Here is a 14,252-nt window from a genome sequence, read left to right as displayed (position 1 = left end):
CATCAGCACAGCTTCCACTCTAACCAAATCCCACAAGTTTTCCATTAATATTGACAACTCTTCCACAAGTACCTCGACAGCACTTTGTCATTTCAGTCTCTTATTAATCACATCACCCGGTCTACTTACTTCCACTTACGCAACATCAGTCGTCTCCGTCCTTTCCTCACCCCACATGCTGCTGCTGTCCTTGTCCATAGCCTTGTCACTTCTCGAGTTGATTACTGGAATTCTCTTCTCTTTGGTGTCCCTAACAAATCTCTTCACAAACTCCAACTCCTCCAGAATTCTGCAGCCCGGATCATAACTTGCACACCATCCAGAAAGCACATCAACCTGTTCTTCGACAGCTTCACTGGCTGCCTGTAGATTCTCTTTCTAAATATTGCTTTTCACTTTCAAATGTATCCATAACCTGGCCCCACTCGTTCCCTTAGGTCTTCATCCGCCATTCACCTTATTGTTCCCTCTGCCTGTTTCACCACTATGGGGAACAGAGATTTCAGCCACTCTGCTTCCCAACTTTGGAATTCATATCCTCCGGAATACTGACTCTCTTCTCTTATTCAAGTCAAAAATCAAAACCCTGAATAGATGTTTAAACCCTCATCTGTTGAAACTAGCCTACTCTTTTTAACATTGACTGCAATTGTTGTATAATACCTGTTTATCCTTTTACTGTTTATCTTGTATGCTCTGTACAGTGACCTTGGGTTTTAGAAAGGCGGCTACAGGTAAAATGTATTATTATGATTATTATAAACAACAAAAGGATGTGAATACTACATGGATGTGATTCTCTAAGAGACTGAAATCAAACTCTGCACAGTATTTTTTTTTTTGTAAATGCTGCTTCAAAACATTTATTTTTTAGTCTTTTGCATTTTACATAGACATTCACCACAACAGACTTGATAAGAAGAAGATTTGAGACTTGTGCAGAGAACAGAGTACAATACTACTCAGAAGTAAGAAAAGATTTGGACCATTTATAACTGTGAGAACGTTCAGCTTAAAAAAGCACCACAGTATGAATATCTATTACCGGGCTGACATTAAAAGCAGAACACTGACACAAAATTACAAGACAGTAGATTGCAAACTGTGCAAAGTTGTACAAAATTCTCTTGAACCTGACTCCTTTTTTAAAACTATGCCAAATGCCTCCTAGTGTACATTCTTACCTATGTTTGTGTTTTGGTTTAATAATTCAAAGCATGGTGTGCAGTATAACAGTTTCTCTCCATCAGACAAATAAATAACTGAACCATTCAGACTGAGCGTTTTCGCTTTGGACATCAGTATACATTGACTACAACATGTTTAAGGCCATTGGTTTCTTGTGTAACACATGCAAACATAAACTGAAAAGAATAAAATCAGAATAAACTTGTTTTTTAAATACACAGAGTAACATATGTGATTGAGAAATAAAAGCTCACTTAAATTCAATTATTGACACAAGTGTAAACTGTGGGAATGCTATCCATCTGATGTGAGCGCTCTCACATATGTGACTTTCCCTAATCTAGGTCAAGCTGCAGACTGGCGACAGGGACCGCAGTAAATCTGCCGGGATTATGGAGGCCCTCGGGGGAGTGGTGCAGATCCCAATTTAACGTAACGACCAGTGACTGCAGTATTTGTGTGTGAAGACTCCCGTTTGATAGGTTTCCACTGATATTAATATATCGACATTTTCCCAGCTTGTCTCAACAATCGGTGTGCTTTGTTACATAATCTCATGCTGACAGGGGGAGAAGTGAAAGGGGCTGCTGACTAAAAGGTGGATGAGAAAAAGACTCAGAGTGCAAGATCAGTGACACGAAAGAAAGAAGTGGGTCATGGGATGAGATTTAGGAGATTTAACAGAACAACTGAAGTGTTCAACCAGCTAATTACTGATTATAGACCAATAGAAGTACATGCAAAATTTATGAGTGACACACAAAAATAACAGAGACAAGAATGGCTAAGCTAATGTAAAATAATAGTATAAATAGTAAAAATCGAAAAATAAATACATAGAATATTACTTATATTATAGGATTAAATACTTTGTCCTAAAGAAAAATACTTGGGGAAGTCTATATATTACCAAATAGCAAAAGCCGGTTCTGGGGAGAAGAATCTCAATCTGATAAAGGAAAAAACTGAACTCTGTGCTTTTCTTTGTTCAAATTACAACAAACAGGAAACAATGCATTAACTGAATTAAATGATATTTTACTTTGTTAGCAAAAAGAAGAGACATTGGTTTTGCACCTCCACTGCTGTGGTAACATTAAAAAAAACAAAAAAACAACTCCACTGTTTGTCACAAAGAAAGCACCATATATGTGGAATCTGACAAACTGGCAAGGTTGCAAGAAAAGAGCTGGTCTTAGGGCATGTAACACAATTTTGATGCTTAATGTTTGCAGGACAGTAATAAAGCTCTCTACTGTACATTTGAAAATTACAAGATATACAAATAGGCTTCACAATAAGACAGAAGGAGTGCATCCCCCAGACTGTGGTGTGCATACATTTGCAGAGCAACGAGTATAGCCTGTCACGTGCTAAAGGGAGTGAGATGCAGATAGTACACTAGTTATAGTACAGCATATGACTGGGCGACAACACACCGGGCAGTTTTAATGATTACGACTGGTCACACATTATCTCTTTCTGTTGCACTCCTCGGCTGCTGAGGCAGCGGGGCTGTCGATGTGGTGCGCTGAGGTGTCCAGCTGACTATCGGGCTGAACGGACTGCACTGTCTCTACCAGGCTGCCGCTGGGTAGCACCACATAGCGTGCGGCCATGTCTTTGGGCTGCAGCTCCCGTATTCCCTCCTTGCTGTGCCAGATCCCGTAACCGAAATACACAAAAAGACCTGCGCGAGAGACAAAATGGAAAAAAAGCTAGAGCAAGAATTTGACTCTACATAACAGCACACAGCTACAAAATGGCTCTTTTTTTGTCCTTGTGTTTGATGCAGAAGATGAAGGTGTACGTATGAGAGAAATTTATTATTTAATCTACTTGAGTGTAGCCAATCTACTAGATGTGACATTGTAGTTATCGTCCATCTTAGATGGCCAGGCTTGCTTATAGGACTGCTGATGGCAAAATGGCATTTTAAGACAAATACTACAGTCAGCATGCTAATGTACGCTCAAATGCAAAGCCTGCAGGTTGTTACATTCAAAGTCGTCACATCAGTGACTGTATAAAAGATCTGAAAGTTTACTGTATAAAGGTTTACAATCATTTGGCCACATAAGTGATTGTTAGCAATGCTCTGTGCAGTTAACACCACACAGAGCTAAAGTTAATGCAACTATTATTAGTTTTGAGGGGTAGCTTTCACTTAGTTTTTAATGCACTTGCAACTTCTGATTGTGAAAAATGAGGCCAGTTCAGAAATGTCGAGAACTGCAGTTTCTCAAATGGCCACTTGAGGCTAGCTCTCCTTTGAGTAAAGTATGCCAATCTCCTTAGAGACCTATTATCAACAGCCAAAAAGATTGTGTTTACAGCCTGTTACAGTCTCTGTAGCAATTTTTGTATAACTTTGTATAACACGCAATGACACACAAATCAATTTACAAGTTTTGTGTAATGTGTTCTTTTTCTGGACAAAGCATAAAAATGAGATACTGTTTAAGTGATCAAACTTAGAAATTCTGCAGGGATTCAAATAAGTATTTCTCCAACTGTAAGTAAAGGGAGCGGATTGAAAAGTTGACTTCTGCCATTCTGCTTTTCCTCTGATGTAATAGTTACATCAGTGAACCAGTAATGATAAATAGCCTAATATTATGAATAGTACTTTAGCAAAAGAGTACTTTTGAGTTAAATTAAAAAAAAAAAAAAAATAACACTCCATAATTACATTATGGGAGATAAGTATCCATTCCTGCCTCAAGGGAGTGAGAATTTAGCCAGAAGCCCTGTCAACAGTAATATCCCACATGTGTGTATCTTGTTAACTTGCAACAGTGTGACAGGGAAGTTTAAACAGTTTAGTGGCCCAGAGAAGCCTTAAGCTAATACAGCTAATTACGCTTCCCAAGTGATTCCCACTGACAGACGGACATCAAAAAGCTGTTTGTCCAGCGCCTACATCTGCAGAGGACTGATAATAAAAGGTTTTCTGCTTCCTAAGAGAACAGAAGATCTTTTATTACCAGCCTTTTATTGTAAAACTTGGGTAGGTTGCATTAAGTTCACCTGAAACAAAAGGCAGATGTTTTATGGTAGCGTATTCAAACTACTTCCTGAGATAACACAGACGGCCACTGTTTGTGCGGATAGATAGTTGCATGAGCCGGCTGTGTAAAAGTAAATCTATTTGCCCAAAGTTTAAGTTGGGCAAAAATATATATTTTTGGAGGAATATACTGAAATCTTTTAGTGGCCCCAATATTTTCTGCATAAGTTCTGATGTCCTCTTACCTATGGCAATCCACACAGTGAATCGAATCCAGGTTAGAAGGCTGAGCTTCATCATGAGGAATACATTAAAGAGGATACTGGCACCTGGAGTCAATGGAACCAGAGGTACCTATATAAAAATAAACACTCTGTCAGTCTCTAAGCAGTACAGTTTTTCCTTCTTTTTAATATAGACTTGAGAATGTCTATAAAAGCTCACCTGGAATGTTTTGTTGTTTCTTTGTGGCTCATGGACCCATATAATAGCAAGGCTGAGAATGTAGGCTAAGCTAAAAATCACCAGAAGCATTGTGAAGCTCCACAATGGCAGCTGCAGCTGTTTCTTTCCAAATTCTAGCACAACACAGAGGGACACCGAGCTCACTATCAAAGTGAGCACACAGAAGGCCACCACTTCACCGGGCTCACAGTCCCCCAGCAGCCTGTCCAGGTACGGCTCCCAGCACGCCTTCAGCTGCCCCACGCCACGCCTCTCTTTTTGCTTCTGCCTTTCTACCAACTGGAGTTTGTCTGAGAAGGACTCGTACTGCTTTGGCTCCTCGCTGTCCTCAGATATGGTCTGAGATTCCAAGGGGGCAGGAGAAGGCTCGTTGTTGGGGATAGGAGATGTAGAAGGCGTTCCCTTGGAGCTGGTTTTCTCGGGCTGGAAGCGCAGCACGATAACACTCGCTGCCACGAAGGTGTAAGCCAGGAGAGTTCCGATGGACAAGAACTGAACCAAGGCCTCCAGGTCAAAGATGAGAGCCATGGTGGCCATGAGGATTCCAAACACCAGAATAGCATTAACAGGAACCTTGGTGATGGGATTGACTCTTGCAAAAATGGAGAAGAACAATCCGTCCTCTGCCATGGCATACACAATCCGAGGGAGGGAGAAGAGATTACAGAGCAGCACAGTGTTCATGGCTAGAAAGTGGAACAAAGAGGACACAAGTCAAAATATGGCACTGATAAATCAATACACCTGGTAAACACAATGCACCAACAAGCATTTAAATCAAACTCACCACATATGGAACCGACTGCCACAACAATTCCAGCCCAACTATAACCACGGCGGAAAAAGGCATCTGCCAGAGCCGAGTTGGGGTCCAGTGTATGCCAGGGTACCATCAGCGTAAGCACTGTGGAGACCAGGATGTAGGCTGTTGCTGCCAATCCAAGGGAGATAGCAGTGGCGATAGGAACGGCCTTCTGTGGATTCTTTGCCTCCTCACTTGAGGAAGCAATTACATCAAAGCCCACAAATGCATAGAAACATGTAGCCGAACCTGCCAGTATTCCCGACATGCCGTAAGGTGCAAAGCCCCCTTGCTCCTGGCTCCAATTGGCTGGCTCAGCGAGCACAAAGCCAAAGACCAGGATGAAAACAATAACCCCCATACTAACGGTGGAGAAGATGTGGTTGAGGTAAGAGGACACTTGGACGCCAAAGGAAATGAAAAATGAGGCAACCACCAGAATTCCTGCCGCGAGCAGGTCAGGGTAATGCGCGAGGAAGGGAACGTTCCACTGCATAATGTGCGTCTCTGTGAAATTCTGGATGGCGTGGTTAAAAATTGAGTCTAGATAGCCGCTCCAGGCACGAGCCACCGCAGCCCCACCGATCATGTTCTCCAGAATCACATTCCAGCCAATGAGAAAGGCCCACAACTCCCCCACAGAGACATAAGTAAACATGTAGGCGGATCCCGTTTTGGGGATGCGCGCTCCGAACTCAGCGTAGCAAAAGGCAGCCAATAAGGAAGCTATACCTGCGAAGACGAAAGATATGATGACAGCGGGCCCGGCTGTGTCTTTGGCCACCGTTCCTGTCAGAACATACAAGCCAGAGCCCACCATTCCACCGACACCCATCAGTGTCAGGTCCAGGGTGGAGAGGCAGCGTTTGAGGGACGTGGCCATCATGTCATCTTCTAGTGTCTTGAGGCGGTTCAGTTTCTGACAAAGGTGCACCGCTGGCGCACAGCCTCTCGGACAGGTTGCCATAGCTAAAGGGTTAGGCAGGCCAGCTGGGCAGGATAGTGGCGCAGCAGTCACACTGGATCCATTACCTGCTTATGAAGAGGACCTGTAAAAAAGCAATTTGCATTTCGTGACTAAATATGTATTTTTCACAAATCAGCTGATGCATACTATGTGTGCAATGCCACTTTGGACGCAAAGTTCTCTTTCAAGCTGTACCTTTAAAGAAATGATGTCCATGTCCTTGAAAAATATTATCTATAGAGATTTTTAAGGTCCTGCATTTACATTTGACAATATCTTCATTTATACAGCTTAAAATCATAACATATCTGAATATAGGTCCTGCTCCCAATCACAGAAGGGTCATAGAGATACTGGACAAAAAAAAAGTTACATACATGAAGTCAAACTTCAGTTTCTTACATTTTTATACACAACATTTTGTCACCCTATGCTCTACAATAAAAACAAAATGCTTTAGATCTCATACCAGCTGATAACCAGGATCACCAGCCAGATGTTTGTAATATCTTTAAATCTTTACCTTTTAATTTACTTTCATGTTTTTCTCCTTTAAACCAAGAGTCTATAGTGAGTGGCACTACCCTCTTAACACGGTGGGCCAGTCCACGTCATCTAAAAGGTATCACTGATGTGTAAAATTACAACATCAAACAGAGTTGGAAAAGAGAGCAAGAAAAAAATTTTACAGATTATTTTGATATATTTAGTCTTTGTTTCAGTACTTCCAGATATTTCTCCTATCGCTCTGGGCGGTGCAACATCCGACTCCTGGCCTCGATCGGCATATGGCGACAACAGGATGCCTCCATTATAATTACGTAACGCTTTATTCCCCTCTACAAATAAGACCGCTGTCTACTACAACCACAGCCGTTTACATTACACGTATAAAAGCGTGCTTATCCACCATCAAATAACAGAAATAAGATCAGGCGGATGATTGAATGTGCGTCCTTTTAAATGCCAAATTAATAATTTAGAACAAAATGGAAACGCAGGCAGAGAGAGGATCACACCAGTGCATCGCCCTGCCTCTCTCCTGGATGTGGACGAAATGCGGCGCTACATCACACTTTCCACAGATAGGTGTGAGTTTCTGATCCACGCTTCGTTTGTAATGTTAAACGACCGCAATGCCATTTAAAAAAAAGTCAACGATTGCTTTACCGTCGCTGTTCAAGATGCGTCATCGGTGCTGCTGCGGGTCCTGAGCTGTGGCGAGTTACCGGCGTACATCGTCTGGTGATGGAGCAGAAGGTGCACAGTCGAATAAAACTAACATGCACTGCCCTGACTGACTGCTTCTTAAAGGCGCAGCTCCAGCTGAAAGGGGTTCCCCGCTGGGCTCCACCCATTTTTCAATCCACAGGGTTCCCGGGGGGGGGGTCCCTATGGTTACATGACAGATAAATTTACTATGTGCATGTATGTAGCCAGTAAAACACAACTGAAAAAGCTGAAAATTCAAATAAAACTGTATGATTAAGCGTCTGATCCATGAGAATGGGGGAACTGGAAATAAAGGAAAAAACTGGGGGTATAGTCCCTATTCTGGTATCTTTTTTTCCTTTTGAGCTCCTCTCAAAATGTGTGTATCATTTTTTGTTTGTGTAGGCATTTTTTGTTGTTGTTGCCTGTATACAGTTTGTTACTATGGTCGCATACTGAGTGTGTAGTTAACATTAAAATGAAACCTTGATACAGCATCATAACATGATGGATGATAGTTGATGTTAGACCTTAGGACAAAAAACAAAACTAACAAAAAAATAACAATAAAAAAAAAACAACTTAAGGCAATCATTAATTCTGCTAGGCTGCACTTTTATTTATTCATGGATTACGTTATTCATGTATTCAGTTATAATAACCATGAATATATTTCTCCAATAATACAAAATAATTGAAACAAACAGAACAGCCACAAAAACACATGACAGTGTAGGAACTATTACAGTAATGCTCAAATAAAGTTGCTTAAAAAAACAGAACAGTCAAACTGACAACACTTCAAAGCGTGTTTCTATTTACGCATTTTAAATAAATATCATAAAGAAACATCAAATAACTAATTTTCTTGACAGAAAGCAATACGTTGTTGCTCAGAGTTACTTCTCTGTCCGCATAAATCAGCAAAACTTCTCCTTTGACTTCAAGTGTTGAATTAATGCGTCTCGGGGGGCTCTCGTGTCCCCATGTCAGGGCTGGTAAACCCGTTTAAATGATTAATAACAAAACACCTTCTTAATTTCTTACAGGCTGTGATATTTAAGCTATGACAGCCTGCTACCGCTTCACTGTGTCTTGCAACGTCTCACTTCAATACTTCGAAAGCAGCTTTTTTCCACATGACACTGATGATTAGAGCACTCGGAGCATGCGTCTGAAATTGCCACTTCTTAGAAGACAGGAGTGTTGTATGTTCGCCGACCCCAGGGGCAGATCACGGTTACTGGATTGTGACCAATTTTTCTCAGTTTTGTTTGGCACAAATAGGTTGCTCTATCATCCTCCTCATAGAAGTCCAGATTGAGACTCCTTCTGTTGAAGCTTAAGCATCAATTCAAGTAGGTTCATCTGCATTGTCAGCTCCTGAAACACACAGAGTTTGAAGAGCAGCTAGTGTCAGCCTTCTGCTCTGTCACAAAGTACAGCTCCACCTGTATTTGAGGGCTCAGTATACATTTTAGTCATTAGCTAACTAACCTGAGGATTAGTAGTGATGTAAAACCCAGGGACTCCTGCTTTCTCGAGCGTGTTTTGCTGGTCTATCACTTTTTGATCCATTTCTGCTACGATCTTCTTATCCATCATTTTTTGTTCCTCTCGCACACGAACGTCCAGAGCCTGATACAACAACACAAAGCTGTAAACTAAAAGCATAGAGCAATACCATTCAGTAAGCAGAGATGTTAGAATTTCAGTGCTTACCTCTAGCTCGGCTTGTTGGTTTGCCTTGAGCAGCACAAGGTTGTGAGACTTACATGACTGCAGGGCATCTTTGTGTTTTCGTGCAAGGTCTTGTTTGAGTGCTGAACACAAAAGAGAACCAGTTAATCAACAGATTAAGGTTTCCTTTCCCAAGAAGCAACTGTAATACCTGCCGCACCGGTGAATTTCAGGGGAAGTTAGTGATGTTAATCAACAAATACCAGACAACAGGAATGGCGGGCGTTCCAGTTTAAATGGTGTTCCTGTGAACAGGTGACAACTCTTTATATATTTCCCTCTCTATGTTCCTGAAGTCACTGTCTGCAGTTTTGTCATTGTGTAATAGCAGCATAGGTCATAAGATAAGATAAGATAACCTTTATTAGTCCCACGAGTGGAAAATTTGTTGGGTTAAGGCTGCCGACCTTTGCCAGCGCCATCTTACCCTTCCGACCATTCATACATTACAACATCACATGGGGAAGACAGGTCAGAGGTATAACAATGGAAAATGTACAACATGAGGAAAGACGTATGAGGCAAGGGTTGACATGAACAGTTCATGCCAAATCCACGTCATTATCTTCAGATGACGACCTGCTGATCCCTTAAAACAGACCTAAAATTGAGCTGCATCACAAGTGCAGTCGACCTCATGGAAATAAATTATTCCAATTTGTATGAACTAGCCTACATATTTTCACCTGATAGATGCTTTGTGTTTTCATAAGTAACATAAGCCTCGCCTATGGCCATGGTTTGGTGCGTGTCATTCACTCAGTGTTGGACATCTGTAGCAAGAGTTCTTTACAAATTAGGGCTGCCACAAACGATTATTTTGATAGTCGACTAGTCACCGATTATTTTTGCGATTAGTCGACTAATCAGACCATGCATCTATTGGACGTAAAACCTACATCTTATTGCACCAGCATGCATCTGCTCTTATATAACTATCATTAGCTTACAGCTTTAAGTGTTTAAGATATGTGCTAACTAAAAATAAAGACAAGATGATAGTTTATTAAATTTTAATGACATTTGCAGATTGTTTCGGTGGAGTTTAATAAACTCAGCCGTTGCTCATTGCTATCTAAAATATAACAGGACACCGGAGTATATTCTCGCGCATCTCACACTTCTGATAATCAGTTGTCTGCTTGACGTTTATTCAGCTGTGTAAAAACTATAAATTTAATCTCAGCCAAACCGATTTACTCAGGAATAAATAAAATACTAAAAATACCAAACAGTAACATTTTTAAGTTATCTAAGTGACTTATATTACATGTTTAACCTGAGTAGCGAAAGACAGCAGTGGGTTTGAAAACGATTTGCCGGGAGTCCGGTGTTCTCACAGGCTCTAGTGAGCCTTGAACCCCGGCTTGCTATCGAGCTGGTGAGACGTCTGTTACCCACGTCGGAGCACTTTTGAAAATATGTGGTGTCTTGATAAACTGAGCAGATATTTGGTAACATTCTCCCCTGAAAATACATAAACGTTTATTTTGTGACCCAGAAAAAATAATATGAGTAACATAAAAACTAACTAGCTGCCGCCATTGTTGACAACTGAACAGGGCCGCGCTACAAATTCTGGGACACAGCTTCTTCTTCTTCGAGGTTTAACGGCAGCTGGCATCCTTGTACATGCAGTGCTGCCATCTTCTGCTTCAGTCCGTTATTACACTCTTAAATACTTCTACTTATTCCTGCGTCGTTTGGGATCTTACAAAGCTTCAAACGACAAGTCGACTATTAAATTAGTTGTCGACGATTTTAATAGTCGACGTAATCGTTACTAGTCGACTAATCATGGCAGCCCTATTACAAATACAACACTTATAGGATCATTTTTTCTCAACCTTTTCTCATTTCTGTAGGGCTGGTATGTCTGAAACTGAAGCCTGGAGGCCTGTGTCGACTAAGGAGGTGTGTCCAAATGAAGCCCATGTCAAGGCCTGTACCACTCTTCAGAATATCACATGACCAAAGATAAACGAGGGCCCATTTCTCTGATGTGACGCGAGTGTCTCATTATGTGATTCAAGCTGTTGAAAAGACGCAGGAATTTTTTTAATTTTTTTTTTGCGTGAACTGGATCTGGGGTGATTCTGAGGATCATCACAAACTTGCAAGGAGATTGTAAGCACATTAGGGAAAAAGGCGATATCATATCTCCCAATAATAACATACATCTTACGTTAATCTCAGAGAGCATGGTTAGTTAGAGGTATTCTCTCTCTCTCTACACATACATACGCACACACAGGACCTCATGTAGGTATTTTGCATTGATACATCATTACATTTATATATCGACTGTTATGTAGCCCACATGTATTATCACAGCAGGGCTGCTGTACATTGAATGACCAGCAGATGTCAGCACTTGAGCTTTTGAACAGGGCTTAGTGTCATTTGCCCTTTGGTGAAGCAACTGAAAGATTCCACACAGGACTTCATCAAACCATCACTATATTTATGCTAGTTTGTATGCTTAGTGAGTTTTTTGTGAACCCACAAACCCACAGTTTGTGAGTTTACAGAGGTGCTGTCTTGCATGTGTTTAATGTTTGGTGGAATACCTCATTAATAGTGTGTTTGAATTTATCAAGTGGTATGTGTATAAAAATATCCATCCATCCATCGATAGGAGGCAACAGCCTAAGCAGCGAAGCCCAGACCTCCCTCTCCCTGGCCACCTCCTACAGCTTTTCCAAAGGAACACCAAAGTGTTCCCTTGCCAGCTGAGACTCCAGAATGTCCTGGGTCTGCATGGGGCCTCCTCCCAGTAGGACATGCCAGGAACACCTCACCCAGGAGGCCGAACCACATTAACTGGCTCTTTTCAATCTGAAGGAGTAGTGGCTCTAATCTGAGTTCGAACCCCTCTTTATCTTTGACTTTATGTTTAATATATAAATTTTTTATATACATATATTTTCTAAAATTAAGGGTAATAATCCCACAAATACTAATATTGGTTTTAAATGTTTTGTCATTTTTAACTTCTGTCATAGTTTTTCTGTACTATGAAGTGAGTTCAACATACCCAGGGTATCTTTCTGTTCTCTGGCTGCTCTTACCCTAACACTGGCAATCAAGATAATCAGTCGTGAATGTTGTTATCAACTCACTAATGCATTATTTGCTCTGTGCATTAACATGAAAGTTGGTGCCATCTGACTGATCACACGAATTGATAAGTGTACTGGCGACAGAATGACTAATTGTAAAACTATGACCAGGTTAAACACACAATTCAGACTGAAAGCAACACAGCAGTATGGGGAAATGCACTGTAAAGTAATATAGGATTATAGGAGTAAACTGAAAAAGAGCTGGAAAAGAGCAGTCATATTAAAGATGTTTAGTCTATTTTAGCCAAGAAAGAAAGCAGGCAAAAATGCACACTGTGTGAGTTAACAGAATTATCAATGTAACAACTCTGATGGATTATAATTAAGTTCTTCATTAAATTAATATTTAAAAGACATGGTCTAAGAGAAAAGAATAAATATAAAAAGAGAATTTAGGCTTAGTCTGCATAAATTTGATATAAGCTCTCTAAGTACAAATTGGTGCTCTATTTTAGGACACATTAATGTTTATAGAATAACAATGTTGAAAAGATGTTTGCAACCAACACAAAAAAACACTTAAGTAACCAGAATAAGACAAAATCCTGCTTCATAGTATAGAGGCCTGTAGTATAAATAGATTAATTTGCTACAGCATTAGTTATGTGTCCTTTTTACAACAGTGTTGCATTTTATAGGTATATGGTATTTTATGATAACATCTCTGGACTACGCAGGAGTCGTTTTCTGTGGAATGTGGTTGAAAAGTTGTCAAACATCATCAGACAAGATGAAAACCAGCTAAGCTGGAACAGGGGACGTGTCCTGTGCGTTTCCTGTTCAGCAGTCCACAAACCTTGGTGTTCACAGTGCAGCTTCTGTCTCTGATTGTAGAGATTCTTCTCTGTCAGATGCTGTATATCCAGCAGGCCCTGGACAATCTCATATACCGTCCCGTCTATAAGGGCTAGAGCAAGGTCACTCAGCGTGTTGTAAGACAGGCGCTGCTGAAAGGAGCTAACCACGGAGGAAAAAGCAAAACAAGAAATAAATCATCTAGAGATCAGTTACACAGCTTTAAAAAAGGTGCCCCTTCATATCACAGCAATATTCTAAAGCCGGTGGAGGAAGTAACGATACCTCGGCAAGCCTTTGACCAGTGTTTGCAGTTCAGATAACAGGTAGTAATGTCTTTCTTGTTGTTGTGTAGAATCCCCCCCAGTGACACCGGGATAACCGTCCATCTCTTCATCTGGAAAGATGAGAGCAGCACGGACTCAGTTAGCTAACAGTAACAACATCGACAAATTACGCTTCTATATTTACATTTTTTCTAGAAGTAAATAATATAACTTATATACAGGAGGCTATTTTGTATCTAATGAGCTTCGTGTGTGCACAAAAGCGTGCTAAACTTACTAAGTCACTTTAAGAAAACGAAACAGACTAGTTTTGAGCTGTTAAGACTTCTAACCAAGCTAACTAGGACCCCTATTGGCGACTTTCGAGATGCCTGTCTATAATTGCGCATGAAATAGTTAAATATGCACGCTAGGTGGCGCTTTGTATAAAAAAAGAGACGCTTCTTATAGGCTACTTATCAGATATGATATTACATTTCAGACCATGACAAATTAACATGACTGAGTACATAAATACAATGATGTCAGTTAAAGACTATACGCTATGTCCCATATGAAGATTATTTTTTAAATGCAATTCTTTCAATTACGTTTATTCATATTGAACACCTAATGTAAAATAAGAGCTTAAATACCCAGCTGGGGTGCACACGCCGTGACC

At 40.7% G+C, this 14,252-nt stretch overlaps 2 protein-coding genes across 3 annotated transcripts; both read right to left on the bottom strand.

Moving 5' to 3' along the window:
• Positions 1-842: 842 nt before the first annotated feature.
• slc7a4 (solute carrier family 7 member 4) lies at positions 843-7,735 on the bottom strand. The gene is made up of 5 exons (XM_004544185.3): positions 7,603-7,735; positions 5,451-6,514; positions 4,643-5,349; positions 4,444-4,552; positions 843-2,878 (listed from the first exon to the last, which is right to left on the bottom strand). The coding sequence occupies exons 2-5, from the start codon at positions 6,430-6,432 to the stop codon at positions 2,661-2,663; spliced, it is 2,016 nt and encodes a 671-aa protein (XP_004544242.3). The 5' UTR covers positions 6,433-6,514; positions 7,603-7,735; the 3' UTR covers positions 843-2,660.
• Positions 7,736-8,238: 503 nt separating this feature from the next.
• On the bottom strand, positions 8,239-14,245 carry dgcr6 (DiGeorge syndrome critical region gene 6). 2 transcript variants are annotated; one of them, XM_076890719.1, is made up of 6 exons: positions 14,227-14,245; positions 13,590-13,701; positions 13,306-13,466; positions 9,367-9,467; positions 9,142-9,282; positions 8,239-9,027 (listed from the first exon to the last, which is right to left on the bottom strand). In XM_076890719.1, exons 2-6 carry the CDS (start codon positions 13,691-13,693, stop codon positions 8,950-8,952), a joined length of 585 nt encoding a protein of 194 aa, XP_076746834.1. In that variant the 5' UTR covers positions 13,694-13,701; positions 14,227-14,245; the 3' UTR covers positions 8,239-8,949. The 2 variants fall into 2 exon arrangements, with proteins under 2 accessions (XP_076746834.1, XP_004544240.1); XM_004544183.4 differs by lacking the exon at positions 14,227-14,245 and adding an exon at positions 13,869-13,971.
• Between the last annotated feature and the right edge of the window lie 7 nt (positions 14,246-14,252).

This window comes from Maylandia zebra, linkage group LG12 (assembly GCF_041146795.1).
Source record: "Maylandia zebra isolate NMK-2024a linkage group LG12, Mzebra_GT3a, whole genome shotgun sequence".
NCBI classification, from domain to species: domain Eukaryota; kingdom Metazoa; phylum Chordata; class Actinopteri; order Cichliformes; family Cichlidae; genus Maylandia; species Maylandia zebra.
Note: the sequence above shows the minus strand (reverse complement) of the source record. Positions and strands in the feature narration are given on the sequence as shown.

Excerpts from the sequence above, each read along its gene's own strand:
- dgcr6 (XM_076890719.1), bottom strand. The coding sequence starts at position 13,693 with ATGGACGGTTATCCCGGTGTCACTGGGGGGGATTCTACACAACAACAA. Across the intron at positions 13,467-13,589 it reads CTGGTCAAAGGCTTGCCGAG|CTCCTTTCAGCAGCGCCTGT; the intron begins GTATCGTTACTT and ends CTCCGTGGTTAG. Across the intron at positions 9,468-13,305 it reads GCTGCACTGTGAACACCAAG|CACTCAAACAAGACCTTGCA; the intron begins GTTTGTGGACTG and ends TTTTGTGTTCAG.
- slc7a4 (XM_004544185.3), bottom strand. The coding sequence starts at position 6,432 with ATGGCAACCTGTCCGAGAGGCTGTGCGCCAGCGGTGCACCTTTGTCAG. Across the intron at positions 5,350-5,450 it reads GGCAGTCGGTTCCATATGTG|CCATGAACACTGTGCTGCTC; the intron begins GTGAGTTTGATT and ends TCCACTTTCTAG. Across the intron at positions 4,553-4,642 it reads GAAACAACAAAACATTCCAG|GTACCTCTGGTTCCATTGAC; the intron begins GTGAGCTTTTAT and ends ATTTTTATATAG.